General features: G+C 38.8%; 1 protein-coding gene across 2 annotated transcripts in view; it reads left to right on the plus strand.

Moving 5' to 3' along the window:
- The window catches only part of slc13a5.S (solute carrier family 13 member 5 S homeolog), a 41,511-nt gene extending 14,917 nt beyond the window's left edge, over positions 1-26,594 (plus strand). For both annotated transcript variants that reach the window (XM_041583700.1, XM_018249135.2), the window contains exons 3-13: positions 6,490-6,618; positions 11,043-11,179; positions 11,420-11,634; positions 15,142-15,313; positions 15,922-16,044; positions 18,582-18,797; positions 19,383-19,507; positions 21,673-21,791; positions 22,185-22,346; positions 23,523-23,660; positions 25,204-26,594. In XM_041583700.1, coding sequence (XP_041439634.1) covers positions 6,490-6,618; positions 11,043-11,179; positions 11,420-11,634; positions 15,142-15,313; positions 15,922-16,044; positions 18,582-18,797; positions 19,383-19,507; positions 21,673-21,791; positions 22,185-22,346; positions 23,523-23,660; positions 25,204-25,326 — 1,659 coding nt within the window. In that variant the 3' untranslated portion in view covers positions 25,327-26,594. The remainder of the gene's footprint in view (positions 1-6,489; positions 6,619-11,042; positions 11,180-11,419; positions 11,635-15,141; positions 15,314-15,921; positions 16,045-18,581; positions 18,798-19,382; positions 19,508-21,672; positions 21,792-22,184; positions 22,347-23,522; positions 23,661-25,203) is intronic.
- Positions 26,595-27,079: the final 485 nt, after the last annotated feature.

The raw sequence follows: 27,079 nt of genomic DNA on the forward strand, positions 1-27,079 counted from the left end.
TTATTTGTGCAGTAACCCACAAATAATTGTATCCTGATGAAGGGTGGGTGTTGGGTAGGTGTTCCTCCCCGAAACGTTGATGTTTGGTGGCTGAATAAAAGGGGATATTCCCCGACTGCATTAATCAGCGTGTGTGCGGATCCGTTTCTTATACACATTGGTTGCTAAGGGACCCGGCCGGGTCAACGGAAGCAACGCACCACCAACTGCAGGATTGGTGAACTACAGGTGTGCGGTAGGAGAATTACATTGTCCCTATAATTAGTAGCCATAGCTCTTATTAAACTTAATAACTAGAGCTCTCTACACTGTGCAGGAGAAAGGCCTAAAAATATCATTTAACATTCAGTGCCAATAATACTCTTTTAATTCATATTTTGGTTATCATCGTGATATGGAAATGGGGCAGTTTTAACAGTTCTGCTTGACACTGCAGGAATAATGTATTTCTTTATTACCAAACGGTTTTAACTTGCATTTCTGGGTGAAGAGAACATGAGCAGTCTGGTATATGAAAAGCAACTTAGGACCCAATGAAATAAAAATAAACAAGTCCATTTACTGTATGAATAGTAGCAACATTAATTTAAGGATTTCTAGATTGGCATGTTTAAAGTTATGTGATTGAATCAGCAGCTGATTGGCTGTACCACAGTGGAAGAGCTTCAACCTACAGTGTATTCAATAGTGCATTGACTACTACTAAGCATTAGGCAATGGGGGTGAATCTGAACAGAAGCTTTGTACCAACACCCCCTTAATACACTTCCATGTAAGGTCTGTCTGACACAATGGCAGAATAGCTGAAGCAAGAAAGATCTTAACGTACTTCAGTTTTTTTCTCCAAACATTATTAAAACTCTTACAGTATGCCTTCTGTTTCCCAAGACATGCAAGATGATTCGTTGTTGGGTTGTCGAAAGGTTGTGAAAATGTAACCAAAAAACGACACCTGGTTTTTGAAGAAGATCAAATCAATACTGTTTAATACATACTCCCATCAGTGTGCTTCTTAGAATCATAAAATATGTCTGTATAACATCCATCAATTAACTTAATGGAGCATAAACCTTAACGCTCCATCCAACTGTATGTTCTCCACCAGGACAATTTCAACATATTATCAAGATAAAAAGTATGTTTTAAATGTGTTGGATCCCTAATGATATACCACTAAAGGAACTTCCCCCATGTACCCAGGACAAGTAGCTAATTTGAATTGAGGATCCAGCCAACTCTGTTTATACTGGTCTATCTGCTTGTTCTGCCCTGATGTAAACTTATACTGAAACAATTTGGCCTTGCAATGCATACTGTCCCAATTTTTCAGTTCTGGCTAATTACATAAAATCAACCTTGATATTTTTTTAAAAAGTCAACGTTTGCGTATTTGGCCTAAAAGCCTTTTTTTTTAACACAATCACTTTATTTCAGGGGCTCAAATGCAATTAGACAAATTAAAAAGCTGAAAATAAAATGTTTGTTTCTAATACTTGGTTGAAAACCCTTTGCTGGCAATGGCAGCCTGAAGTCTTGAACTCATGGACATCATCAGATTCTGGGCTTCGTCCTTTTTAATGCTCTGTCAGGCCTTTACTGCAGCGGCTTTCAGTTGCTGTTTGTTTGTGGGCCTTTCTGTCCGAAGTTTAGTCTTCAACAAGTGAAATGCAGCTCAATTGGGTTCAGATCAGATGACTGACTTGGCCATTCAAGAATATTCCACTTCTTTGCTTTAATAAACTCCTGGGTTGCTTCGGCTGTATGCAGGGCCGCCATCAGGGGGGGACAGGGGGGACAAGCGTACCGGGCCCGGGCATGAAGGGGGGCCCGGCAGCGCTGCATTTTTTTGAAGATCCGGGCCCCCCTTACGAGCGCCCGAGCCGTACGACTTGCCTCTTCAGTGCCGAATGCGGAAGTGCCGAAAAGCCGAAGCCGATGCGACGAAAAGACCCGAAGTCACGGAAAAAGCCGAAGTCCCGAAGTCACGAAGCGCCGAAAAGACCCGAAGTCACGAAAACAGCCGAAGCCGAAGTCCTGAAGCAGCGCAAAGATCCGAAGTCACGAAAACAGCCGAAGCCGAAGTCCTGAAGCGGTGAAAAGACCCGAAGTCACGAAAGGAGGCGAAGTTGAAGTACTGAAGCCATGAGTTCAATTCTACTGAACACCAGTTTGTGTTTTTTTTTTTTTAATCCCCTGGCCACCAATGTATTATTTTAATATTCTATAGGCCCCTGCCACCAATCTTTTTTTTAAAACTTTTGTTTTTGGGGCCCCAATTTTTTTTTTAACTCGTAAGGGGCCCCTTGCCACCATTGTTTTTTTTTGGGTTTTTTTTTTTAAAAAAAAATTAATTTTCTTTTTGGTGGCCCCAAATTTTTTTAACTTGTAAGGGGGCCCCTGCCACCAGTTTTTTTTTTTTTCAAAAAAAAATTATTTTTTTTTAGATTTTTTTTGGGGCCCCAATTTGTTTTTAACTTGTAAGGGGGCCCCTGCCACCATTTTTTTTTTTTTCAAAAAAATTTTTTTTTCTCCAAATTTTTTTTTTGGGGCCCCAATTTGTTTTTAACTTATAAGGGGGCCCCTGCCGCCAATGTTTTTTTTTTTTTTCAAAAAAAAATTAATTTTTTTCAAATTTTTTTTTGGGGCCCCAATTTGTTTTTAACTTATAAGGGGGCCCCTGCCGCCAATGTTTTTTTTTTTTTAGTTTTTTTTACATTTTTTTTTGTTGGGGCCCCAAGTTTTTTTTAACAGGGGGCCCCTGCCACCAATGTTTTTAAAAAAAAAAAAATTTAATTTTTTTTTTTGGGGCCCCAATTTTTTTTATAAGGGGGCCCTGACCATCAATAGCTTTTTACAACTTGTGTGGGGGGGGGGGTTACTTTTTTAGCGCTGATGTCTGTGTGGTCTTTTAACTGCGATGTGGGCGGGATATGGGGCGGAGCTTGGTCGTCAGTGTGGGCGGGGCCCAGGGGGCCCCAAAAATTTTGTTGTACGGGGCCCCGTGATTTCTAATGGCGGCCCTGGCTGTATGTTTTGGGTCATTGTTCATCTGTATTATGAAACGACTCCCAATCAATTGGACTGCATTTAGCTGGATTTGAGCAGACAGTATGTCTCTGAACACCTCAGAATTCATTCAGCTGCTTCTGTCCTGTGTCACATCATGGATAAACACTAGTGTCCCAGTGCCACTGGCAGCCATGCACGCTCAAGCTATCATACTGCCTCCACCATGTTTTATAGTTGATGTGGTATGCTTTGGATCATGAACCATACTTTTTTCTTGCCATCATTCTGGTAGAAGTTGATCTTAGTTTCATCCGTCCAAAGAATGTTTTTCCAGAACTGTGCTGGCTTTTTTAGAAGTTTTTTTTTAGCAAAGTCCAATTTAGCCTTTCTATTCTTGATGCTTATGAGTGGCTTGCACCTTGCAGTGCACCCTCTGTATTTACTTTCATGCAGTCTTCTCTTTATGGTAGACTTGGATAACGATACGCCTACCTCCTGGAGATTGTTGTTCACTTCTTTGGTTGTTGTGAAGGGGTTTCTCTTCACCATGGAAATTGTTCTGCAATCATCCACCACTGTTGTCTTCCATGGACGTCCAGATCTTTTTTCGTTGCTGACCAGTGCTTTCTTTCTTTCTTTCTCAGGATGCACCAAACTGTAGATTTTGCCACTCCTAATATTGTAGCAATTTCTCAGATGGGTTTTTTCTGTCTTTGCAGCTTATTTTTCTCTGTAATAATAAAACAGTACCTTGTTCTTGATCCCAACTGAGATATAATTAATCCCCATTGGAAGCAGAACTAGCCAATTGGGTTGTATTTTTGTACGTAGTCTATAGGACAAGCCAGCACTCCCTAACTTGTGCATCTGAATAAGACGGGTGGAGCAGGAGGGAGGATGTCTATGTTCCCTGCCCCTCATGAATACAGTGCTGCTTAACTCAGGCAGAACTGTATTCACTGCAAGAGCACAGAGAATTTCTGCAATTCATCTACTGTGCATGGCAAGGCACAAAGAGCAAAAACAGGTGAACTGCACATGTTTTTGCATTTTGCACCCTGCCTTGCATGTAGTATGCTTGATAAACATCCCCTTTTATTGCACAGCATTGTGGAATATTGTACAGAAACCTTCAATAAGATTCTTTGCAACCCTAGCTCTCCAGGGATAAATGGCAATTATTTGCTATCCAACATTACAATGCAAAAGAGTTGGACTTACTGGTGTTGAGGTGTTGGTGCTAGAGTGCAATCAGAGTGAAGCCTCCAATGATATAATGAGCAAATAACAAAGGACCAGAGCATGCTGGAATATCCAGCTAGAGGGGCTGCACCATTTCATTTGAATACAATCAGTGCAGATCAGCAACTGGAATTTATTAGAAGCATCTTTGATTTTCCAAGGCATCTGGTATCCTTACTATGGTGAGACTGAAAGAAAATTTTTAAAATGAATTCCTGATATTGCTGGATTACAGCTCCTAGCATTTATTTGCATTTACTAATATGTTGGCATGCACTAGGAGTTGTAGTACAACAACATTTGGCTGGTGATACAATACTACAGATGATTTACTTGTAAATCATGACGCACAAAAATACATTTAAAAGAAACATGTGTACTCTCAGCGGAAACAGAATTGCTTCACACTTTGATAAGCAGGACCTGTGCAACAGCAAATATTTGGGATCAAGGCGAGTAAGCATGTGCAACTATGCAGCAATAACTTCAAAAGAGACAAGACATAGTTCTAACAAGGGGTCCCTTCAGGTCAGCGATAGCTAGCAAGGGAGAAAACACTAGCTAAAAATGTTGTGAATGTGAAAGCATGTCATTTGAAAAATTTTCAAATGGTAACATTTTTGTATGAGAAAAGAATAGACTGTAACCATGTGCATGGTTATACTGTGTTACCCCTTTCTCCCTATATCAAATAATTCTGTATAGCCATTGGTTGACCCAGTGCAAGAGGCGGGGTTTAATTTCTCTAAACAAAGAAATTATTACTAATATAGAACCCTCTCCCTTTTTTGTTTTGGGTTACAGATTATAAGAATCAGTGTGTTCATAATGTAATAAATTAACCAAACATGGAGTAGCTTCAGTTTCCCTGTTTAGCTCAATAAATGACAAAAAATATAGATTCTCCATCATTAAAATAACAAAAACAGCATAGGTCTTTGTACCTGGGCCCACTGGGTGGTTGGTCGGCTAACCCACCCTTTCCTAACTTTGACACAGCTCAAAAGGTGTACTGGGATCTCATTTACAGTAGCACCCAACCTGCCAGGGGCATAACTACAGAGGAAGCAGACCCTGCGGCTGCAGGGGGGCCAGGAGGTATAGGGGGCCCTAATTAACGAGCATTTTGAATATATTCTGGTAATCCAGGACAACGTCTAGATATGTTTTTCTCCTTAAAATGAATTTGCGGGCCCCAGTAATATCTAGTTATGCCACTGCAACCTGCCCATGTCTGATGTCACCAGTAGCAGGAGGGCACAGGTATATTGTGGGAGTTTAGACCTGAGTGGCCTATGACCACAAACCCTGTTCACTGAAGTCATGTTAAACAAGGGGGCATACCTTTAACCTGGTCAGACATTGCTGATATTGTTTGACTCGCAGTAGAATGTTTACTGCACATAACAGTCTGCTAGTTTATAAAGTACTACATATTTCACAGTTGCTATGCAATCCCCAAAAATATGTTTTTCATTCCTAGGTTTTTCGATTTTTGGTACAATAAATACAATAGTAAGGTATTTAGACTTTTTTTCCTTCACCTGAAACAGCCACCCAGAAATTATATTGATTCTCCAAAATACAAGGTTTTTGTAGTGTCTTCTGAAAGCAAACCTTTCCAAATAAAGGGCTTGAATGCTGTGTCATTATGATAAATAAACATCACGTTGTTTCAATTGTTCCCACGAATAAACTCTCTGATTGAGTTGAAGGCTATGTACATTGGCACATTTTCTGTGCTCTGCCCTCTTGTGTGTTCTTATACCTGGGTAGAGGAAACAGAATACAGGGGGTGTATAATTCACTTAAAGTTTTTGGTTATTGCCTAATTCCCATTTAGAAGTGTTTGCATTGCAGCCAAATTGGATTACAATATTATAATATACCCCTATTGTTCTCCTCCAAGCAGCTATATAAACACACTATAAGACATTGTGCAGGAGAGAGTTAAAAACGACTTACATTTTCAAGGCAACATGTACATTTTCTTTGTTTAGGGGAGCTCAAATTTTAATACAACTAAGGCAATGAAAGTAAACATGTAGGGATGCTATTTGACTAATGAAATTTAGTGATTAAGAGTGATAAATTCAACAGGAATGCCAATAATTAATATAGAACCATTACATGAATATTTGTCATACAGTTATTTACTGACCCTTTAAATCAATATTTCACAAAAATTAATGTATTCTTTAACTGGCATATTTTAACCTAAAGCTTGTTCTCTTTCAGGAAGCCAGCTGTGCCTACGCCATCATCCTAATGGCAGTCTATTGGTGTACAGAAGTGATTCCGCTTGCTGTCACTGCACTGATACCTGTTCTTCTGTTTCCAATGTTTGGAATTCTGGAATCGAAAAAGGTAACTGTTGCTCTAATTGCCACTTCGCTCTCAGAGCTTTAAGAGAGCGAAAGCCTCCTTACCATGTGACGAAATGTATGTAGACACCAACCTGTCCAACATATTATTCCAAAACCAGGGTATTAATATGAAATGTGTCTTCTCTTGCTACTAACACAGCCTCAGCTCTTCAGCTTTCCGCTAGATGCTGGAACATTTTTGGTTGGATGTGATTCCATTCAGCCACAAGAGAACAATGCAGGTTGGGCACTGATAGTGATCAGACCAAACCCCAGTAGGATTGAGGTCAGGGCTCTGAGTAGACCAGTATCTTGCTCAGTGCACAAGGACATTATTTTGCTGAAGGGTCTTCTCCAAATTGTTTCACAAAGTAGAAACCGCTGAATTGTCATTGTTTACTGTAGCTTAAGGGTAAGGCCAGACGTGACGTTTTTGCTGCGTTTTTACATTGCGTTTTTAAAAAACAACAACCAGGAGTAAATACGCTACTGAAACCACACACGACCGTCAACATGCGTTTTTCATGCGGTTTTCCCAACATGCACTTCTCATTGTTCACATTGAATTTGGACGCCATATTTAAAATACGCTGTGTATTTACGTAAAGTGTGGTTTCAAACGTGCAGATCCCATAGAGCCTATTGATTTGGTAGTTTCTTGACGTATTGGCGTTTCTGCTAAAAAACTGCAATACTGGTGTCCTGTGGCGGATTTCAGCTTGCAAGCGCCCTGTGTGAATTGCCATAGTGCGTTTTCCATTAGTTTCAGTGGTAGTGCAGTTTATGCGTATTTACGCCTGGCTGTTCATTTTTAAAAATGCAAGGTAAAAACGCCGCAAAAACGCCACTTCTGGCCTTGCCCTAAAGGTTTTCTTTCAGTGGAAAAAGAAAGACTTACACTCGCACACCCTGGCCGTCCAGACTCCAGCGACTCCCAGGTGCTCGATGCCAGAGGGAATGGGCAACCTCAGAAACAACGTAGAAATAGGACACACCGGCACAACATGGGTAATTCCAGCAGGTAAAAGCATGCTTGAGAAAGGGGTCACGCCCCGAAACGTTGCATCCGCAATAAATGAGCAAGGTTTTACCTGCTGGAATTACCCATGTTGTGCCGGTGTGTCCTATTTCTTTCAGTGGAACCACAGGCTGCATGTAGAAAACAGCCGCACACCATTATTTAACCTCAACTAACCTAGAGGCACATTTACAGTAGCAAAGGTCAAATTCCGAATTCATGTGAGTTTTTAAAATTCCTCTAAACTCCCATAAATTCGAAATTCGACCACTCGAAAACCGCTTTTCTTTTTTTAGCTTGGATGAAAGGAATTGACCCGAAAACTCTAATCGAATTCAAATCAAACTTGATTCGAGTTTTAAAAACTCGATTCGAAAATAGTTTCTCTCCCTAAAACGTTTTCAGATGCGACAATTGTGGTCATCCCCAAACCAGGGAAGGACCCTACATTGTGCTCCTCCTATAGGCCAATCTCATTACTCAATATGGAAATCAAAATTCTTGCAAAAATTTTAGCTAAACGTCTTGTCAAAGTGGTATCTACGGTGGTGGAACCTGATCAGACCGGCTTTATGCCTTCTAAATCAACCAGCTTTAACCTGAGAAGACTGTTCCTAAATTTGCAACTGAAACACGAAAATATGGGTTCCAGGCTGGTGGTCTCCTTGGATATGGCTAAGGCATTTGATTCGGTGGAGTGGCCTTACTTATGGGAGGTAGTAACTAGAATGGGTTTTGGCCCTTCCTTTACAAAGTGGCTTCGGCTGATGTACAGCGAACCAAAGGCATCCATCCGGGTTAATGGCATTACTTCCGTACCATTTCGCCTGTCCAGAGGTACTCGTCAAGGGTGCCCTCTCTCTCCGCTCATATTTGCGTTGGCAATTGAACCCATGGCCATAGCTATTCGTCAATCTCAGAGGGTACGGGGATTCATCTACAAAACAGTAGAGGAGAAGGTCTCATTGTATGCAGATGATACGCTCCTATACTTAGCAGACCCACATGAATCACTTGCCTCTGTACTTGGGATTGTCAAACAATTTGGTATATTTTCAGGCCTTCAAATTAATTGGGACAAGTCCATACTGTTTCCCCTTGACGGACAGCTTCCAACAGGGATGGCCGCAAACTGTAACCTAAAAGTAGCGGATAATTTTAAGTACCTAGGGATAATGGTGCACAAAGATCCGACTTTATTTTTGCAGCATAATTTACACTCCTTACTCCGTAAATTCAAAGACACACTTGCACACTGGACTAAACTCCCTCTCACGCTAATAGGCAGAATAAATATATGCAAAATGATTTATCTTCCTAAATTTCTCTATATACTGAGTAATACCCCCTGCCACATACCCAAGAAAGCCTTACATGATCTAGACCGAACACAGTCTGAATTTATTTGGGGGAATAAAACGCCCACTCTGTCCAGAGCCATTCTTAATGCTCCTCATGATCAGTTGGGTCTGACCTCTCCCAATTATGAGCTGTACTATCTTGCCTCCCAGGCCTCGCATGCAGCCGGTTGGAAACTGTTTGACGCTGATAACCCGGCATCCATAATAGAGGCACTCTATCTTACTTCTGTGGAAAGCCTGCACAATGCTTTATATAGAACTCGAAAGGATCTTGGCCCTTTGTTACCTGTAATGGATGCCACTAAGAGAGCCTGGGATGCAATTGTGCAAATCACTAAAGCGGATACCAGTCTTTCTCCGGATTCACCTTTATGGGGTAATAGTAATTATCCACACTTAGCCACATTCACAGAGGTGGGAACATGGTCTAAATTTGGTTTAAAGCGGCTATCACAAGTATACGCTGATGGAACTCTTCGCACACTGCCTGAATTTCGCCAGATCCTCTCTCTGCCTGATTTGTCCGAATTCCGTTATAACCAGATTAGTCATCTTTGCTCCGCGCAGTTCCCAACCCCTCCTCCCCTCCTGCAATACACAGGGATGGAAGAATTAATATCTCAACCCGCCAAAGTCAAGCTTCTATCCAATGCATATAGGCGCTTAATTTCCAATAGATATGATCCCCGACCCAGAGTGAAGTATAAGTGGGAGAGTAGTGGGGTTTGTGTTGACCCAGATGATTCGGAAGAAATTATAGACAATCTATACATTCCTTTAGTGAGTGTCAGAGACAAGCTTATACAGTTTAAGATAGTACATCAAACGTACCTCACCCCTCAGAAACTATTTACTATTGGAAAGGTAGCTTCACCCAGCTGTCCGAGATGTGGTGCTCCTGTAGCTAATTTCATACATCTAATGTGGGACTGCCCAGTAATACTCAGATATTGGAGGGCAATTTTGAACTTCATGGCTACTGAACTGGAACTTCCCCAGATACTTAACCCTGCTACATGTCTTCTGGGTCTCCTTGACTCCGTGATACCCAGAGTAAATACTAGATGCCTGATGAGGTTGCTTTTCTTTTACGCTAAGAAAGTCGTTGCCCTGCACTGGATGGGCCTATCGCCACCGTCTCTGAGTAGATGGATTGGTCTGGTTAATTCGCAACTGGAACTGTACAAGCTTACGTACTTGGCACAAGGATGCCCAAAGAAGTTTGAGAATATTTGGAACCCTTGGCTCGAGTCGCCAGCCACCTCGACCACCCATTGATAGTTACTTTTTCAGCCATACCTCTTCTCCCCACTTTCCCCTTCTTTTCTTTTCTTCTAACTTGCTTTTCTTCCTTCTAATTTTCTGTTGTTAAAATTCAATAAAAATTTACCTTTAACAAAAAAAAACTCGATTCGAGTTTTTTCTCCGAAAAAAACCCTCAAATGTTAGGAAGGCTGCAAACAACTCAACCTCTACCATTGACTTAAACAGCAATTTGGCAGGTTTTAGGTGGTGAATAGTCGAATTCGAGTTCTTAAGGGCCAGAGTATGATAAATATTGAAAATCGAATTTTTTAAAAAACATGAATCAAATCTGAATAACTCCCTAATCGAATTTGACAGTTTTGACCATAAAAAAATTTGAGAATTCGAATTTTCAATTTGACCCTTGATAAATCTGCCCCTTAATGTGGCTATTAAGCACTTGCCAGATAATGTTCCCCTGGATTCTGTGAAACATTTTCATGCCAGATGGCTAGATGGTGAAATGCCAGTTATCACTTTAGAGGACACCTGTTTACTGCTCTAGAGTCAAATGGATGTGATCTTTACACCATTTTGACATTGCACAGGATGAGGTTAGGTTTTTTACCACTAACGACCAAAATAAAACCCATGCAGCCTACTAATATTGCTTGAGCCATGACTATTTAGAATTCAGCAATGAGTTAGCCACATAGAATTAATATATGAATAATTGTGGAATTTATCTATGGCTTTTAAGTAATCTGACAGTCAGAGCTAATCCCTACGTGTGCTCCACAGGTGTGCATGCAGTACCTTAAAGACACCAACATGCTCTTTGTGGGAGGCCTGATTGTGGCTGTGGCAGTAGAACACTGGAACCTACACAAGCGCATTGCTCTGAAAGTTCTTCTCATTGTTGGTGTGAGACCTGCTCTGTAAGAACCCCTTGTTTTAATTCATGAAGTGTTATTCAGGGTAAAGAAACTCCAGAATGTCTATTAATATGCTGTACATTTATGGGAAACTTTGAAAGTAGCATATTAATATCTGAATGTGCCACCTCACCTAAATGAACATTGTTTAGTTACATAAAGTAATATTATTAGTTATATAAGTCATAAAATGTGTCTCCTTTTTAATTCTTTACCTTTACATTTATTGTGTTGTATACTTAGACTTATGTTGGGATTTATGGGGGTTACTGCATTCCTTTCGATGTGGATAAGTAACACTGCCACCACAGCCATGATGGTTCCTATTGTCCAGGCTGTTCTTAGTCAGCTCAACAATGCTGAAGATGATCCAGCCATGCTAGAATCCCTGGAAGGACAGACCAACCCAGCACTGGTGCTAGAGAAAAAAAATGCCATACCTATGGAACCTGTTCAGAGTAAGTAAATATGTGTGATGACACAAGAGATGTGTCCTGGGCATCTTATGCCTTTAGAAAAAATGACTGGAAATTTCTCATTCAAGCAACTTTCCCTTCCTGTTATATCCTGAGGCATTCAAAAAGCACTTGTAAATTCTGACCATCAAGAGGCATCACTCACACCCTTTAATCATCATTGGTTGGACAAATTTAATAGAGCTTGTCCAACAATAGGTCATGGTGCAGAGTACATATGGCTAATAACAGGTGCCAATGGACAGCTCTTAGCACCTAAAGGTGCAGGACTTTGTGCACCAGAATGGAGCTGCATTATATTTTTAATATTTATAATGGGCATTGCTGGGGTGGTACATGAGCATGTCAACTTTCTTATATTTTAGCTTTCAAGCCCATAGGCTGGTGGTAATTACAAGGCTTGTGATTTGGAATTCCTTCTTCTAATCTAATACATCTAATATATACTGGTTTGTTTGAAAGTTGGATAAGTCTGATGACACTGTTAGATCCAACGGTGTCAGATAGAATTGAACCACAATGCATCATGGTGTCCAGCCAACTTGATTCACCTTCCCTTATATGAAGCCTCATGGAAATAGCATAGGGAGAATTCATATAGTATTATAGTGTTCCATTTTTTTCTGCCCAAGGTTTAAAACAATTGGATTCAACTGAATCACCTTAAAAATCGCACAAAAAAACTCTCACTTAAAAATACAATTCAGTTTGATTCAGTTCCCTGCTTCCAGAATTTGACCCACTGGTTCAGTTGTGTTAAAAATTGTCTCGTGTATTGAAAAACTAGTGTTACATAATGCCACATTACGAAAAAGAATATTAAAATAGTTATGGTTGTTTCTTAAGCAGTTAACTGGGTTTAAAGGCAAATTCTAGCAAAACTCTTCCAGTAACCAATTAACTTAAAAACGTGGAAACCTTCATCGTAATATGCACAGAATAAAACCATTGGAATCTTTTTTTGTAGCGTTCAATCAACAGAATCTGTGAGATTTGTGACTGAAACTAAGCAAATGTTTTCTTTGGTTGCTCTATTGCTGATCCTACAAGTTAATACTGACATACAAAGAAAACACTGAAAGGCCTCACTTTCTCATTACTTTAGGTTCATTTGTTGCACAAAATTACTTATTTAACCACTCAAATAAAATATTGACCTGAACACTTTTATTCTTCCTAAAAGCTAATCTGGATTCTGGGTTCAGCTAATAACCTTTGTTCCTGGGAAATACTGAGCACAATCAGGTGTTGTTGTTTAACAAGCAAAACACACACCGACTTCAGATATAAGGAAATAGCTTACATTTTATCTACAGTATAGTGGTATAGTTCATGGTGAGCCAACTTGCACCAATGCTTCAGTCTAGCTGGTGCACAACTACCAGAGTCCCTGACAGCTAAAATATGTTCACACAGTTGTTTATCAATAGGTTCATCCCCATGGATTATACTATTTCAGATGCTCTTTGAACCAGCCACTCTGGATGATGCCAGACAACATAGTGTAAGAATGAGAAACATGATGGCACTGGCAGTAAGTTAAGGTGGCCATACACGGAGAGATATGCTCGTTTGGCATATCTCTCCCCGATATGGGCATATCTCTAGCCAATATGCCCAATATCGGGCTGATCCGATCGTGGGCCCTAGGGCCCAACGATCGGATCCTAACGATCGCGGGATCGCATCAATGAACAGATGTGGCCGCGATCCGACGGGATTTTTAGTCCCATCCGATCGAGATCTGTCCGACTTTCGGCCAGACCTCAATCGGGGAAGCCACCTTAAGTTAACAGCCAGTTCCATAGATTTTACAATGTATTGCACACAACCAGTTCAATATTCCAATTCACGTGTACTAGTTAATACAGAAATATTTAGATTAACAGAAACTGAATTTCTAAATGGAATTCATATACTAAGGGCAGCACATAAAGGCAGTATTTAAAATACTTTCAGAGCAAAACCTTTTCGCACAGGAGCAACATAACTCTGAAAATGTCATAATAGTTCAGCATCTCACATTACTTGTATATTAAGGCAACTGTGCCACGTGTATCAGAGCGTTTGGCCATGCCCCTTAAATAATACCAATTGTTATATAATCAAAAAGAACACAAGGGACTTCTCCCCACACTACATATGTCTGAAAAAATCTGTGAACAAAATTAATAGTAATTAAATATCAAAGTAACATAAAAAGCAATTTTTAAGTTATCTTAATACTGATCCACAAACATCAAAGACTCAGGGGTTCACCCTGCGAATTTGTTTCATATTATATGAAGTAGGGGAACATTCGCATGCTGTTCATTTACGAGCTTTGGAACTTTTTTCCGCTTAGGATCAAGATGGACCCATTTAACTGAACCTTATCGAACCATTGTGTTTACAAGCGCTTATCCATAATTCTGTTCCTGAGCTTTTCCACCACATTTCTCATTATTAATGGATCATTTATTACCTTACTTAATAGCATGCTAATCTTTCCCCGAGTTGGTTGATATAACCAGCTTTTGGGTATCTGTCCTTTTAGAAGGGATCCCTTGAGTTTTATGTGCAGCGCTGCTTATTATTTTAAATGGTTTTAATTTCACTGTTTCAATATGGCATGGTGGTGAATAACTTTGATATTTAATTATTATTAATTTTGTTCACAGATTTTTTCAGACATATGTAGTGTGGGGAGAAGTCCCTTGTGTTCTTTTTGATTATATATTGTTAATTTAGTGGACACCCCAACACTACAAGTCTGCTATTACCTCATTAAGCCTCATCTGAGCCCTTTTTTGTATATACCAATTGTTATAGCTATACAATTCTGGGGTTCTGTTACACTCATATGTAAACTGTATAAATAATAATACATCTCATAAATAACAATGTAAAAGCCCATAATAAACCTATTGCTTTACTTGATCAAGACCAGTGTCATAAAATATATATTGCAGGACTTAAACTCTGTAAAACATTACTAATAATAGTAAAAGGATTCACACGTCTGTAGAGCAGATGTTTCTGATGCAGATCTAATTATATTTGCTCTGTTTCTTCTCAAAGAGACTTGCATATAAATGAACACAGATAACATTTAAATGAAGCGTGTAAATCAAACTCATAATTCCGTCCAAGTGACTGAATTCAAAAAACCTCCCTCTTAGCTCTGAGTCCCAACAAATTACCCCTCTCACCCCTAGCCTTGCAGTTTAAATGCCTTGAATCGAGAAAAAAATCAATGTGCCACATGTAACGATATATACAGGCAGGCAAATAAGCCTGGGAAAACCTCATCATGACAATAACCATCCCTTATTGTACAAAAGGAAATAATCTGTAGATGAGTAGTGATCAGCAGATGCCATAGCTTTATTTTTACATTGCTCTGTGTTGACAAAACGTTTATATAATTCTAGGGCTGCAGTTTTTCATATGCTGTAAAAACATTTATTATTGAGGGTATTCTTAATTCCTTTATTTTACTTTCTCCAGTTGTGAGTAATGGGCATATGCCCGAGGTCCACGTGGAAGTCCCTGAGAAAGATGAAAGAAAACGTATTTCTAAGGGAATGATGCTTTCCGTATGCTATGCTGCAAGTATTGGAGGAACTGCTACATTAACAGGGACAGGCCCAAACCTTGTGCTAAAAGGACAATTTACCCAGTAAGAATAATTTTTCATTTGCAATTTTATGGGAAATTGATATGTCTGTATTTCAGAGATTCTGGAACAAGGTTTTTCATCTCACTGGTCCCATACTACTATAACAATAATCTGAGGGTATAAATAAACTTTCAGCGTGTGATTTTATACAAATTAAAATGTACTTTTTATTAGGATTAATTGCTGTATTTTGAAGCTTATTGAATATATTATTTTTTAAATATAAAAAAGGTTATATAAAAGGTTTATGTCAGAAGAGAATACTTATTAACATCACATATTATGAACATAGAACATAGAAAGGAATATCGAAAATCACAACGTAATTTTATGACATTTAAAAATTTGTTACACCGTTGTCATAATTGTTCTCTTATGTTTTTGTGCTGTGTTGCAGATAATACTCATCAGGGAAAGATGATGTCCTACAAGGCCTGCAAATAATTTATTGATATTTCTTACATTTTTTTTTTATAACAAAATGTTATAATTACTAGTTTGACATAAATAATGTATATACTCTTATGCTATGTAAAGCAATATACATAAAGAGAAATAGAAAAAAACTTTGGTCTATTCCCAATACATTTAAGCATTTTGTTTTGCAGAATTTTCCCAAACAACGGAGATATACTGAACTTTGCTTCATGGTTTGGGTTTGCATTTCCCAATATGGTTGTTATGTTGTGCATGAGTTGGTTCTGGCTGCAGTTGTCCTTTATGGGATTCAAGTAAGTATAATAATTTGTCACGATTTCTAATCTATAAAAGGGATATTGTTGTCAGAATGCAAAGCAATTACTTGCAAGTTAAGTAGTATAGTTTAGGGAGAAAATGCATTATCATTTATTACAAGTTCTAGAGCACAAAAATGTGCCCACTATTAGAATACTTTCATTCTAGGTTTTTGTGTGCTCTGCGTGTGGAGGCCCATTTATTATAGGTCGAACCAGATCTGATTATAAAAAGGATGAACAGAAAAAAATATGAATATATCGGCTAATTACTAATAATAAAAAAAAATTGAAAACCTCTAAAATTCTGAATGGTAAAAAAAAAGTTCCAAAAGGATCAGCAAAGCTACCAATGATTTCTATGGGACCTCAACTACTTTTACTTTGAGAAATTTTGTATTAGATTTTTTTGTGGTTTTTACACAAAAAATAACAAATATTTGGGGTTTTAAATAAACAAAAAATACAAATTTTGAAAAATAAAAAATCTGAGTTTTAGTAAATTGAGCCCCTAGAGCAGGTCATATGTACAGGGCTTTATTGTGGCCTGTGTCCACAGGCACTCTCTAACATGCATGCTGGAATGACAACCTGGTGGACTGCACCTTTGTTGTACTTTGTACCCTGCCCTGCATTTATGATCCTAATGATGATCCAACAATAATCCCTATTTTTAATGCTTTCAAGAAGGAATCAGTTTCCAGGTACTGACTATTTGTGTTTCCTTTCTGGAAAGCTCTGTTTCTCGTGTATGGCAGGGATTCTACACTGGCCAACAAAATCAGAGCCCTTGTTTCACTGAATGGTTCATATTGACTAGACTCCTTCCATGAGATGTGTTTGTTGATTGCTATAGTAACAATGCAATATCAGATTTCTAACTTATGCAATTATGGCAACCCTAGAACCCAATATTCTACATATGGCACTTTGTTTTTATGAAAGATTGGGAGCACCATTAGTTGGGCTGCTGCCTATTTGATGTATAACCCTCATTTGGTTACTGTCTCTTTAAATAGCATTTAACCCTTGGCAATCCAGGGCTCTGAGTCCCTTTTGCATATGAAAAGTACTGGATTTACAGAGCAGAGCCTCCACCTAGGGAACACCGAGGAGCATACCTCAGGGGATTTCCACTAGAAAAAATAAAACACACAGTTTGCAATCAAACAAATATAAACTTTATGTAAAACTGTATTTAGCAACGGTAAATGCAAATCACACAATATCACTTTACTCTGGGGAACCCCTGGCACATTCTCTCAATGCCATAGCCCCATACTCCACACCAGGTGGATAAATGCAAAATAAATCCAGTCAGTTCAATGTCACTTCCACAAGAGCTCTTATGTCCCAGGTAGCGCTACCTGCCCCAAGGTACCTTTCCCTGTGAAAGTAGTAACTGCTCCCACGTGGTAGGTACATTAGCAAGACCTTTCCTCACAACCATGCCATGAAAATATATATAAAATCATGTTAAAAACAAGCAGTACTGCATCTGAAAGGTGCTTGTTTTTAACATGATTTTATATATATTTTCATGGCATGGTTGTGAATAAATATTGCCTTTTAATACTATATTGATATATCTTTTGTCATATTGCATTACCCAGCAGCAGGAGTCTCTGGGGGTTAAGTCCCAATTTTGTGGCCAAAGTATCTACAAGCAGGAGATAGAAACTGGCTCACCATGATGCTCAAATACTTCCTCAAAGTAGAGCAAAAAAAACCTTTCAAGCAGCAATGTCACACTCCACAGATCCCTTTATAAGCTCTGTCGGAAACCCTGTACATTTGGCTCCAAAGTCAGGCACTCCCCCTCTCCCAAGGATGCACTGGGGCACCCAGCCAATCGATGGCTCTCCAGCCTGTAACTGGGCTGGATGTTGTCACAGACAGAAAGACAAGGGAAGTATGTGTCTGATCCCCTACAGATATAATATCAAAAATACATCAATTGTATATGGGATTCTGGGAAGGGAACTTGCATTTATTTTAAGTTTGCTACTTGTTAGAAATTAGACACTGTGTTGTTGGTATCACTTTAACAATGTAGAGAAAATGTTATTCTACATGCACAAAATGAATATGTAGCAAGGGAAGCTTTATACTACTTCATCCTGTTGATACTTTTTGTGCTACAGTATGGTTATTCTTGAAATGACCTACTTTTCTGAGAGTGTATAACATTGTTGGTTGAAGAGCAGTGAAAGCCAGAAAGGGACATTAAAAGTGTTGAGGCTTTGGTCACCCTTTCTCTTTATAACTTACATGCTTTCTTCTTTTTCTGTGCTTTTCCTTTGCTCCTAATAATATAAATTTCTCTTTGTTAGTGTCCCTCTCTTCTTTGATTCAGTTTCCCTTTCTGTATCTTTTCATTCTTACAGGCAGATCTGCTGGATTAATCTTTCATTGAGAAATTCAGACCTGAGAATAGATGGAAGCTATTAAGAAGGGTTTAAGATATAATTCCTCACAGACAAATGTTCCCTATACTACAAAGAGTAACCCATTCACCTTTTCCCTACATTAAGCTTTAAGAAGACATGGGGATGTGGAGCTACAGCCTCTGAAAAAGAACGATCGGCCTATAACGTCATCCGGGAAGAATACCGCAAGCTGGGACCCATTTCCTATGCAGAGTCTAGTGTACTGTTTCTCTTCATTCTACTGGTGTTGCTTTGGTTTACCAGAGACCCTGGCTTTGTCGTCGGCTGGGCTACAGTTCTCTTCAATAAAGACAACATAGAGTAAGAATAAGTGGATTTTTCCTTCTTAACTTTTAGAGCAGAGGTGCCCTAATTGTGGTCCAAATTTTGAAGGCTGGACATATATATATTTTATTTCAAGGAAACAAAGGAATATATTGTTTCAGGTAGAGGACAGAAACTATGCACACATTTAATAAAGAAAGACCTTTGATGTATCATTGCTACAGAAACTGAACCACAGTACAATGGTCCATTGAAAGCTTACAACATATAATCAAGTCCTTAACCTCTACAGTTTAGATTATAAATCAGCATATTGCCCAAAAGATACAAGTGGCAACTTGTACATCATGAAGCTTGCACCATCACAACAATATAAGAATTTTGGCAGCATAGTACACAGAGTGAGTTATAACAACAGTTGTAACTACCAGAAGTATTTTAGATGTTGCCAGGGGTATCACTTTACAACCAAGGGCTGTTTATTGTTTGGTGACAGTTTTTTTTATTTATGGCACTTGGATTTGCATTTTGTTGGTAGCAAACAATTATCTGTAATACATTACTGAAGATATGAAATGTACACTGAAAGGTACAAACGACTTGTTTTTTTTTTTTTTGTAGGTATGTAACAGATGCTACAGTAGCTGTGTTTGTTGCTTTTCTACTTTTTATTCTACCGGCTACCAAACCAAAGATTGGCTGTTGTAAAACAAGAAAAAGCTTTGATCTAGAAGACTTTGAAGAAGGTACCCTTTGCACTGAATCACTGACAGCATTACAAACAGATTCATATCATCTGATCTGATGCTACTCTTCACTTCATCTGCCGATACACCACAAGACAGGAGATATAGAGCATCAGCAGATTTCATTTTCTATTCCTTCCTGATCCCAGAAATGACCAATATCCTTTGTACATAAATATCAGTTTAGATAGTTGGAGCACTATACACATACCAATTTGCATAATACTTTGTTTCATACTACAGGTATGGGATATATTATACCGGATAAGGGGTCTTTTCATAATTCGGATCTCCATACCTTAAAGGGGACCCGTCACCCAAACAAATATTAATAATCCTATTTTATCACATCAGTCAAGCAAAATGAACTTTAATTACACTATATAAATTATTTGAATCTTGTTTCCTCCAGTCTGGGAATTCATAATTATAGCAAGTAGGCAGGAGCCATTTGGTGGAGAAATGTTATTAAGGCAAGCCTTGCATCAGCTCAGAATCTTGTTTGTACACCAGAATGAGGGACCTGATGTCCATCCCCATGCACTGGTTACACAATTAAACTGTGAAGAGAACGGGGTAATGTGGGGAGAGCAGTAACATGTAGTAATTGTCTGCCCAGGACATAGAGGAGGGGCAGACACAATTTGATTGACAGCTGAGATGTTTAAATGAGCAATGCTTTAATAAAAAATAGAAATTGGATTTAATTTGAAAGGGACTTTTATTATACAGATTTTTGTGTCTGGGTGACAGGTCCACTTTAAGTCTGCTAAAAATCATTTCCACATTAAATATATCCAATAGGATTGTTCTCCCACTAATAAGGATTAATTATATCTTAGTTGAGATCAAGTACAAGGTACTGTCTTATTATTACAGATAAAAAGGAAAACATTTAAAAAATTTGAATTATTTGATTATAATGGAGTCTGTGAGAGATCGCCTTCCCATAATTTGGAGTTTTCTGGATAATGGGTTTCCCGATAATGGATCCTATACCTGTATATTATTAGTATGTGTATGGCCAGCTTAAAGCTCATGAAACGCAGAGTATTTTGATCATAGCAGGTTCCTATGGGATAATCATGGCAACACCATTTTTGCTGATGGACACCTCCTATTCAAAGACTTAGTGGCAGATTTATCAAAATTGTAGTTTGTTAAAAAATTGTAGAAAAAAAGCTGAAAAACGTGTGCAACTTTTTTTCTCGAATGATAGCTTATTTAGGAAAAAAAGTGACAAAATATTCCCCCCCCCCACAAGTTATTAAAATCCACTGGTGGTCTGGACCCCCCTTCAAGTTAAAAAAAAAACATTATTGGCCAGCAGGGGGTACCCCCCTGCAAGTAAAAAAAATATTGTTGGCCTGGACCCCCCTCCACAAGTTATAAAAAACCATTGGTGATCAGCCCCCCCCCCACAAGTAAAAAATAAATTGATGATTGATGACCTGGGCTCTCCTGCCCCCACAAGTTATAAAAAGCCATTGGAGGCCAGGACCCTCCTTTAGTTAAAAAAAAAAATTGGTGGCCAGCCCCCCCACCCCCAAATTTTAAAAAAAATTGCTTGCCAGGGTTTAGCTCTTAAGGGGGGGCCCGACCATGCTTCACATACTTGATAAGCCGGCCCCCCCAGCTGTCAGCGTGCTGCAAGCTTCAGAAGAGAGGACTGGAACTCCCATACGTGCATGATTTTTCTCCTATTCAGTTCTCTGTACCCCCATTGGTCGCATACGTTTAAGTTCCGGTAAAGCTGCATTGGGATTGGATAGGCTGGAGGGGAAGTTCCTACTTCAACTATCCAATCCCTGTATAGCTTTAACGGGACTTAAGCGACCAATGAGGATACAGAGAACTCAGAGATCTGAATAGGAGAAAAATCATGCATGCACTGGAGTTCCTGTGCTCTTTTCTGAAGCTTGCAGCACGCTGACAGAAGGGGGGCCGGCTAAGCAAGTAAGCAACGAATGTCCGGGCCCCCCTTAGACACAAAAACCTGCGGGACACCTGTCCCCCCCTGTGACCCCCTGATGGCGACCCTGTCTGTCACATAAACCTTGCCACAATAACCCTCTAAATTTCAGCCATAGGTAGGTAAGGGCAATGGCACCTGCAGCCACAGTAAATCGTCAGATCCAGCACATTGACATTTCTTTCTATTGCAGAACAGAAAGACACGTTTTTTTCTACACCATTACTAACATGGAAGGTAGTCCAAAAGAAGATGCCCTGGAGCATTGTGATTCTCCTGGGAGGAGGATTTGCTTTGGCAAAAGGGAGTGATGTAAGTTTATCCTTTGCAAGAAAAGTCTAATCTCAAACTATGTTTAATACCAGTGGTGCTGCACCAATGAGGCAAGTTGAGAAACTCACCTTATGTGCAGTGCCCCACTGGGACGGCAAAAATGATACTTCTGGTAACTTTTCAAACCGGCTCTTCATACACAGAGAGCACAATTGCCCTAGCACCCTAGATCCCCCAGACATACCTCCCTGGACCCCTGGACATTCATCCTGTTCTGGATTGAATCATTTTCCATGGATAGAATATTGACCCAGTTCAGTAGGAAATAAACTAATTTGAAAGGAAGCACCAGGAAATAGGAAATATAACTCAGCTGAAGTTCAAAACTTGGACAGATTGTTATGATGTTAACATTCTTTCTCTTTTCTACAGGCTTCTGGTCTGTCTCATTGGCTGGGACAACAGATGACTCCTCTGCACAGTATTCCACCATGGGCTATTGCTATTATCTTGTGTCTGATAATCGCTGTATTCACAGAATGTGCCAGTAATGTTGCAACTGCAACACTTTTTCTGCCTATCCTTGCATCCATGGTAGGAGCAGACACCACTCTGCAAGATAACCACAGTGTATTGTTAAATTTTTTTTTTTTATTAAAGGAGAAGGAAAGACACCAAGGCAGTTTAGAACACCATTTTTATTCTTTAGAATGCTTTTCCATACCTGAGTAAACAGCTCTAGACACTGTTTCTGCTTGTTTAGGGTAGTAGAGGCCATATTAGCTTGCTGTGACTGATATCACTTCCTGCCTGAGTCTCTCCCTGCTCGCTAATAGCTCTGAGCTTAGATTACAGCAGTGAGGGAAGGAGAGCTGGGGAGAGGAGCAAACTGAGCATGCTCAAACCCAAGCCCTGGAGGTTTAAGCTGAAAACAGAAAGTCTGATACAGAAGCCTATGTGTACACAATAGAAGGAAAGAAATATGGTGTTTCTTTTGACAGAAGACTCTGAGCAGCATTACTTTGAGGGTTTACTAGTGTATTTATATAGACATTTCTGATAAAGCTTACTTAGTTTTAACCTTTCCTTCTCCTTTAAAGGGGATTTAAAGCCAAAAACTGCTTTACAGAAGACATTATTAAGAATATTGACCTTTTCCTGGATATTTACCTTTAAACTTCAGTAACATTGCTATAAACTGTTTTGTTTAAGCTAGGGATGCACCGAATCCACTATTTTGGATTCGGCCGAACCCCCAAATCCTTTGTGAAAGATTTGGCCGAATACCGAACCAAATCCGAATTTGCATATGCAAATTAGGAGTGGGAAGGGGAAAACATTTTTTACTTCCTTCTTTTGTGACAAAAAATCACGTGATTTCCTTCCCTGCCCCTAATTTGCAATAGCAAATTAGGATTTGAATTCTGTTCGGCCAGGCAGGAGGCCGAATCCTACTGAAAAAGGCCGAATCCTGGCCGAATCCCAAATCCTGGATTCGGTGCATCCCTAGTTTAAGCACAGCAAATTTCGAAGCAAAACTCTGCATATATGTATATTTCTGCATTTACATGCTCACTGTATATCTACCATTGTGAGTGCATGTAAAGGACTAATGATGGATAATGAAATGCAGATTTCCGTCATATTCATTTTTATTTAAATCTTTTGTGCGCATGCACTTCAGCATGTATCTCAGCCATCCATAAAGGCATCTGAGTTTGTTTATATTCTGCATGTTGTCATAGTTCATTCTGTCAATTTCTCTCTCAGACCAGATCCATTGAGGTTAATCCGCTGTACATCATGATTCCCTGCACACTCAGCACATCTTTTGCCTTTATGCTCCCTGTGGCCACGCCACCAAATGCCATTGTCTTCTCTTATGGGCATCTCCGTGTTTCAGATATGGTAACTCATCTTCATTACTGTATGGGTTTATGAGTTTAATGTATACAAAACTTATTTATATTCAGCATCAACAGTTTTACATCTGTTTCTTTATCTGATTGCTGACGATAAAATGGAAGGTTAATTAACCAGGAATAAATGCATCATGTTAATCACAAATTTGTTTTGCATATAACACTAAAGGGGTCATTTACTCACAGCAGGCACAGAGTGATAAGTCCACTTCTGAACTCAAATGCCATCATTTTTACCCATAATGTAGTGTTTTTTTTCCAATGACTTGCTTATTTTGGTTGTCAGGAAGAGATATGCCTGATGCCGACACTTCAACATTTGCACACTTGTGTTTCGATACAAAGATGCAAGTGAGAGTGAAGTTTGTGTTATAACAAAAAATAGGAAAAGTTGTGCTCACCAATAATTTTGAAATCGTTAAGCAAGAGTGCAGTGAGGCTGTGACCACAAAATTCATATAGACAAATACAAGAGGTCCTCTGCACTCAACCCATTATCATTATATTAAGGACATTGTGTCAGGATTCCCTCAGAGCCTATATGTGAGGAGATGGTTACTTAGTCCCAAGTAAGACTAACCGTTCAAGTGCGACCAGAAATAGTAGGGGATATTAGTGGAACAATCCAAGGTCAGTAAGCAGAGAGAGCTGGCACAGGTGGAGTTCAGTTTATTTTTCACTATAAAATCCAAATTCTTTGTGAAAAAAGAACTCAAATTTTTTGGAACTTATCAATGCAAAACGTCTGAATATGAAAATCCGGCATCTGAGACCTGACGAGGTTGTATATAAGTCAATGGGAGTGTTCCCTATCCTATTTGGAAGTTTCTGTGGTCTGCTTTAGAATTAGCCCGAAAATCGTACTCAGAATGATTAGGGTTTTCATTTGATTGTATCAAGTTTGTCCCCAATCCAATTAAATCGTGCTTTTTAAAATAATAATTCTAGTGGATTCTAGTTTGGTCTGACTTTTTTATTTTAGAAAATCAGAAAAAAAACAGATTTTGATAAATAACACCCTAACAGTATCATGTGAATAGAAGCAACCAAAATACTAGTATGGTCTGTGAGAATAAGCAGTGGACGTGAACATGTATTTGTGACCTTGTACTGTTCAATATGCTTCCTCTGTTATGACTGTACTGAACATGCTACTGCCTTGTATTTTCCTTTTTGATGTGAAATAAAAATATAAGTTACAAAAAAAAGAAGCAACCAAAATAAGGCCATACACGCACACATCAGTAAAATAGCTATCTAATACCAATAGGGGTGCGGTATTATTGCAGTATGCATGGAGAACCTCTGTCAAGGCAGACAGCATACCAGATCCCATCTGGATATATAAATGCAAATAGGCAGATTATGATTCTTCTGTCCACCTGGTAATATACTGTATATTTCTTTTATGTACACCTCCTTTTAAAATGAGTAAATACCATGCATAAACTGTTGCACACTGTTCAGCTATATTTCACCGTACAGTATATCACTGCTAATCATTGCATCTATGTATTTATTTTTTTCAGGTAAAAACAGGCATTGTCATGAACATCATTGGAATTATATGCACAACATTAGCTATCAACACCTGGGGACGTCCCATATTCAGCCTAGACACATTCCCGCAGTGGGCCAACATCACAGACTAGAAAGATACTATTTCTATAGACCTATGAGACTGCGAGTCATTGCCATGATTCTACAGACAATATTATCAGTGCATCTACCTTTAAAAAGTACTGTTAAGATAAGGCACAAAGATTTAAATCCTTTATCTTCTATACCAAGGAATTGTGCAGAGTTTCTCTACCAGTTCAGTTTGAAGAACATGAGATTTGAACAAAAGATGATGCGAACAAGGAAGAAATATAATGATAATAATAGATTGCTGCAATCGTGCAACTGGCTGCAGGGGTTCTGTTTTGTAGCCTCTGTGCATTGGGCAAAACATCAACATCTCTCTTTTTAAATCAACCACCATGAAAATTACTGTTCAGTCCCTTTGGCCTGGATCATCATTGGCTCTGTATGTAACAGACTGCTTCCTATGTAACAGACCCACAATTGCTAATAGGAAAAACAGTGACCATGCTGATGTTCTTCTACGTGGAGCAGAGGTGTTTTGGTTTGAGAAACCTCAGAATATTTTGTAAATTAAATATGCATTTGTAAATGTACATTGCTATATGTGTAGGTATTGGCAAACCCTTGGAAAAAAGTTTTGTAATATATAATCAAGAATGAATCAGAGTGAGAATCAAAAACAAATTATGAAATGGGCTTGCTTACCAGTTTGACATTATCCAGACCCTTCATTGGTCCTTGTCTTTGCTCCAGAGGCTTGAGTTCAGTTTATATACAGTTGTATAGCCATGGAGGAAGCATTTCAAATAGAAACAGAGATTCATATGTTTTACCAAACATTTTACATTTAACTATTTCCTTTTCAGAAAAGATTACAAAAAACATTGTGATGTTAGAGCCAAGCACTTGATGTTAGAGCCCAGCACTTATGCTGAGCAGTTAAACATGATGAACCATTCATCTACTTTGATTACTGTATCTGTTTTCTTGACTGTGAGGAAATTGTTCCTGACAACTAGGAAAGTGTTAATAAATGTGAAAAAAATCAAATTGTTGACCCAGTAAATTATAGTAAGATAGCCTCATATTTCTCATGCATTAAAATATAGGACAACATTGGGATAATGGGATAACAATAGTTATGCCAATGAATAATCCTTTTTAAAATTGTGTACACAGTTATGATATCTGTTATCCAGAATGCTTGGGACCTGGGATCTTTCTGTAATTTGGATTGTTATACCAGCCTTACCATTAATTAATAAACCCAATTGGCTGGTTTTGCTTCCAATGAGGATTAATAGTATCTTAGTTTGGATCAAGTACAAGGTACTATTTTATTACAGAGAAAAAAATCAATTAATTTTTTTTAGATTATATGGATAAAATTGAGTCTATAGGAAATTACCATTCTGTAATTCGGAGCTTTCTGGCTAACAGGTTCCTAGATAATGAATCATATACCTATATATTATCAGCAATTATCTAGTTGATAATAAGATGACCTACCAAACTGGCAACCAATCTCTTCATGTGTGGTGCACTCTTCTGACCATTTGCAACCATTATAACCATTATGTAATGCTTCGGGATCACAGCAGGGTGCTCCAAGTTGAAAATTCTTTTGGCCGATACTTTCCATTGGCATGGTTGGGAAATTAGTAGTAGAATGTATGCAAATGTAAAACCTGAAGCCCATGGGTAGCAAAATGCATGGCTGTTTTATAAGTTGCATACAGGCCGCCTTATAATACAGTTATCTTAGTCATCTCCATGTTTTCACCTCCTTAGTTAAATGATTTATTGAACATAATTAAA

Source organism: Xenopus laevis, chromosome 2S (assembly GCF_017654675.1).
Source record: "Xenopus laevis strain J_2021 chromosome 2S, Xenopus_laevis_v10.1, whole genome shotgun sequence".
Classification (NCBI taxonomy): domain Eukaryota; kingdom Metazoa; phylum Chordata; class Amphibia; order Anura; family Pipidae; genus Xenopus; species Xenopus laevis.